The sequence below is a fragment of the Poecilia formosa genome, unplaced genomic scaffold (assembly GCF_000485575.1).
Source record: "Poecilia formosa unplaced genomic scaffold, Poecilia_formosa-5.1.2 Scaffold712, whole genome shotgun sequence".
Taxonomy (NCBI): Eukaryota; Metazoa; Chordata; class Actinopteri; order Cyprinodontiformes; family Poeciliidae; genus Poecilia; species Poecilia formosa.
Window position 1 is genome coordinate 98902 of NW_006800651.1, and position 4485 is coordinate 103386.

At 38.8% G+C, this 4485-nt stretch overlaps 1 protein-coding gene across 1 annotated transcript in view; it reads left to right on the forward strand.

Moving 5' to 3' along the window:
• Positions 1–3845, forward strand: part of st6gal1 (ST6 beta-galactosamide alpha-2,6-sialyltranferase 1) — a 30056-nt gene extending 26211 nt beyond the window's left edge. The window contains exons 7-9 of the mRNA XM_007542592.2: positions 616–717; positions 953–1127; positions 2319–3845. Of these exons, the coding sequence (XP_007542654.1) occupies positions 616–717; positions 953–1127; positions 2319–2584 (543 nt within the window). The 3' untranslated portion in view covers positions 2585–3845. The remainder of the gene's footprint in view (positions 1–615; positions 718–952; positions 1128–2318) is intronic.
• Positions 3846–4485: the final 640 nt, after the last annotated feature.

Sequence of the window (4485 nt, forward strand, 5' to 3'; positions counted from 1 at the left end):
ATATATATATATATATATATATATATATATATATATATCCAGTTCCTTTTTATAAACCTCAGTGTTTAGAGATAAAGAAGAAACTCATGTAGCTCACAAAGGAGTGGAACGAAGACTGACATCGTCGCCCTTCGACATCAAAACTATTAATTGCTTTCTGTTGGTCTATGAAATATATCCCAATGAAATAATTTACGTTTGTAGTTGCAACAAGAACTTCAAAGGTAAAGTGTAGAACTACAAATGCTACAATGTCAGTATTCAGGTTAACAATGTTATGAAATCTTAAAACACTCCAAATAAGCCAGTTTAATAAAAATATTTAATTCCTGATTCATCCCTCACTTTTTAAAATTTTTATTTGATTTCACAATTGTTTTCAGTGTAGTATGTGGATGTCTTTATAATTTTTTTTAGCTGGAAAAAGGCTAATCTTTTCTTACTCCTCTGCAGGTCTCAGTGTAGTTTTAGTATCATATTGCAACATGCTGGTATTACTCATTTAGGTGAAGTTTGTTATGCGAAGTGCAATCAAGTTGACTTGTCTTGTGGTAGAAAAAGCATCTGCCCTCAGCAGGAAGTGAAGAGGATTTAAACAAAGTTTTTGTCTTCCAGGTGATGGCATCTGATGACCATCGCTTCCTGTCCAGTTCTCTGTACAGCTCAGGTGTTCTGGTGGCCTGGGACCCCGCCCCCTTTTTCTCCAACCTCACTCAGGTGATTTTTCTCTTCATTATACTTTTCATTGAACCCTTATTGACAACCTGCCTGTGGTTGTTTCCTCTGACAGTTTGACTTTTTATTATTTGTTTATTTCATGATTAACAGATAAATTAAATGTGTCACATGCTGACATAAACAACATTTTGAATAAAAAGGAGTGGTTTGAATAAGAAAATCTGGCATAATCTATCTGAAACTTTTCTCCATGTGCTATTTCTCCCTCCTCCAGTGGTACAACCACACAGACTATCCCATCTTCAATCAGTATCAGAGATATAGGAGGCTTCACCCGCAGCAGCCCTTCTACATCCTGCATCCTCGCTTGGAGTGGCAGCTGTGGCAGCGGATTCAGGACAACATGGCTGAACCCATACAGAAGAACCCGCCCTCCTCTGGCCTGCTCGGTATGGGAACCACCAGCTGTCTCACCACTTCCTGCTTATATTCTGTCCACTTTGATTCTGACATATTAGATAAAAATAACTTCCTCACCACAAATGAATTTGGTATGAAACCTCAACATGGGAACAGAATCAACAGTTCTAAAAGTGACCATTTTTGATAGTCCAAGTCTGGCCTAATGACCTTTTCGATATTTGTATCATTATTAAATTGGTTACTACAGAGCAAACAATACTGGAATCTATTTTAGTTTCATTTCTTGTGGTTTGTGTAAAGGCAAAAACAAGGTCAGGAATCATAATAGTAACTTTCAGTTCTAGTTCGGTTGTGATGGGTCAGTGGTTATGTTAATTGTCAACTTATTAAAATAATGACCTCAGTCCTTTAGGAAGGTATTGTTCTGTGTTAAAACACTGTAATAAACTATAAATAAATTCTTAGCTAAAAGGACATTTTGCTACTAGATAGCGTAGGCTATTTTCACACAGCATGTCTTGATCCCCAAATTTGTAATTTATGCACATATATATATATAAAATATAGTTTATTTTGCAATGGGAGCCAACAGAATTAATGAGGGAAACTAATAAAAAGAGCACAACTAATGGCTTTGGTGTTTTGAGGAGCATTGTGTCCAACTTCTGTAAAGATGTCTGTTGGGATGTGTAGCCAGAACCAAGAGTGGTGGCATTGTCATGTAATGCACCTCAGTTGAACAGACCTCATTAATAATTTTACAACTGCCACTGTTTACATCTGGTCTGGCTTCTTCTGATGCAGAACTATGATGCATGTCTCATGGGGTGGAAAGGCGGAGTTGCCTTTGAGCCAAAAAAAAAAATATCAGATTTCGGTCACATTTGCTTGCGTTACAAACATTTACCAATCAATCATCACGTTAAGCTGTTATGGACTGCACTGGACCCCTGGAGCTGTGGTGTATCTGGTACCAACATGATGGCAGGAGATTCTTTATGCCTGCAGATGTGAGGTGCATCTACTATGGATCAAATTTGTTGAAGCTCTATTGGCTTGAGATCTGGGAAAGTTGGAAGTCAAATCAGCACCACAGTGATCAGCATTTCATCCCTCATAAACACCTTTGTCACCTAAGTCCCTTTGACCCTTCTTTGTGCCACTTTTGATGTACATTTTTCTCCAGTTCTAAGAGAAATCTCCTTTTGTCTGTGCAGGCACCATCCTGATGATGTCACTGTGTGAGGTGGTGCACGTCTATGAGTTTCTGCCGTCTCGCAGGAAGACCCCACTCTGCCACTACTATCAGCGTTTCTATGACGCCGCCTGCACATTCGGGGCTTACCACCCGCTGTTGTACGAGAAGAACCTGGTCAAGCGCATGAACCAGGGCTCCGATCGGGACATCTACAACCATGGGCGCGTCACGCTGCCTGGGTTCAGTGCCATGAACTGCACAGCGGAAGCGGTGCAGGAGCACTGACTGAAACGTGCATGACGAGTGAGGATGGACGCATGTCAACTTCATATTTGCTGCTTTTCTTTAAAGAGTGCCCTATGTTGATATTAAATGACGATCACACAAAAAAACACTGGGGTGAAATGACAAAAACTGGCACTAGCACTTATATGTAGGTAAGCTGTTCCAAACTAAGAATTATATACAATCAAACTTAAACCTCTGCACGTTCCTTACTGCTGATTTACAAAATTTGAGAATTCTTTATAGTACTAAGAAACATTAGCTAAACATACAGAGATATCAAACGATTTTAAAAATTAACTGCAAATTCTTTCACTCTAAACAGGAATTTTGTCTATAAAATCATTGGACCCTGTGTCTTAAAAACTAAAATGATATACCTTGTAATAAGTCCATTTTTATGGAGAACATAAAACCTAACTCCAAAGAAGCAAAGGGACGTGGATAACACAAATCATACTTGATCCTCTAAGCTCAACCTGGTTTACTTTCTACTTTTTAATAGGTTTTTGACTAACCTGGGTTAAAACATTCTCAGAAATGAACAGGATAGTCTTCATTCGACTCTGTCGCTTTCAGCTACATGTTCATTTCCTGTGCCTACCGGACCCTCTTTTATCTGAAGTTGCTTATTTTCTACCAAACATAAACCTTAATGGAAAATAGATCAATTTAGGATAAAACTGAAATGTGACTTGTCTCCTAAACAAAATGCTACACGTAAATATAAACTTCCAGGTTCTGTTCATACCTATAAAATTATAATAGTTGCATCTGACCTTTCAGATTGCTTCTGTTTCAGTTGCTTTTGTTTAAAATGAAAGGACTCATTTTTGTTTTCCAGTTAATTTGAGAATATCTGAAGTTAAAAAAGGCTAAGTTCTTCACTGCCAACATCTGACTGGGCGCCATCACTCGGCTCAGTTTACAGCTGTAAACTGAGCTGTAAACTCCAATGTACATTGGAGACTGGCATACAGTCTCCAATGTACATGTAACTTTCATGAGGTTTATTATTGTTTCATTGCTCATTTATCTCTTGGGCATTATTGTTTGGGGAGTTTAGCTGCCCTTCTTGCCAAGGCTCAGGAAGCCCCACTGTCAAAGTGACAGAGTAAAGATGTAGAATGTGGCCTGTTAAATGACTGCAAATAAAAGTTCATTATCTCTGAAGTTCTGACACTGAAAAATTCTATTGCCCTCAGAATAGAGATTAGTTTTGCTTTGATTTATTTATTTTTTTCCATGCATGTTTGAGAAATCCTTGAATCTGCCTTGGCAACTATTCAGCTGTGCAAAATGCTTGGGTGGGCTGAGGAAGAGGTTCCAGTTTCCCAGCTCCCGCCTCAGAGCAGCCCTCCCCTGTGACTCCTACCTTCAGCTCCTTCAGACTAGCCAGCAGCAACTTTAAAGCACCTGGTGGAACTGCACATCAGCTGAGCTCATTATACAAGCTACTTCTTAGTGCAATGCCTGTAAAATGCTGTTAAAGGCTTGATAGAGGAGCAGGGTTCCTTCTTCCTGAAGGCGGCGTGTCAGAGCAGCAGTTTGTAGAGACAGAGGCCCAATTTCAAGGTGTTAAATTACAGACTCAAATTTATTTTAAATATATACAGCATTGTTATAACGACTGAACTAAAGTCAACAATTACTCAAATGTGCTACAAAATTATCATGTCTGGCTACAAAACACAATACTGCCCCTTTAAGAGCACGTAGAAAAATTGCCACATTCCGTTATGCCTAACCCCTAACCCTGGCAACATAAATCCGAATAACCAATGTAAAGCAGAATAACCAATGTAAAGCAGAATAACCAATGTAAAGCAGAATAACCAATATAAATTACACATTTTTAGGTGATGTGGCGAATCATTGTTCAATTGCAAAAGGTAAAAATC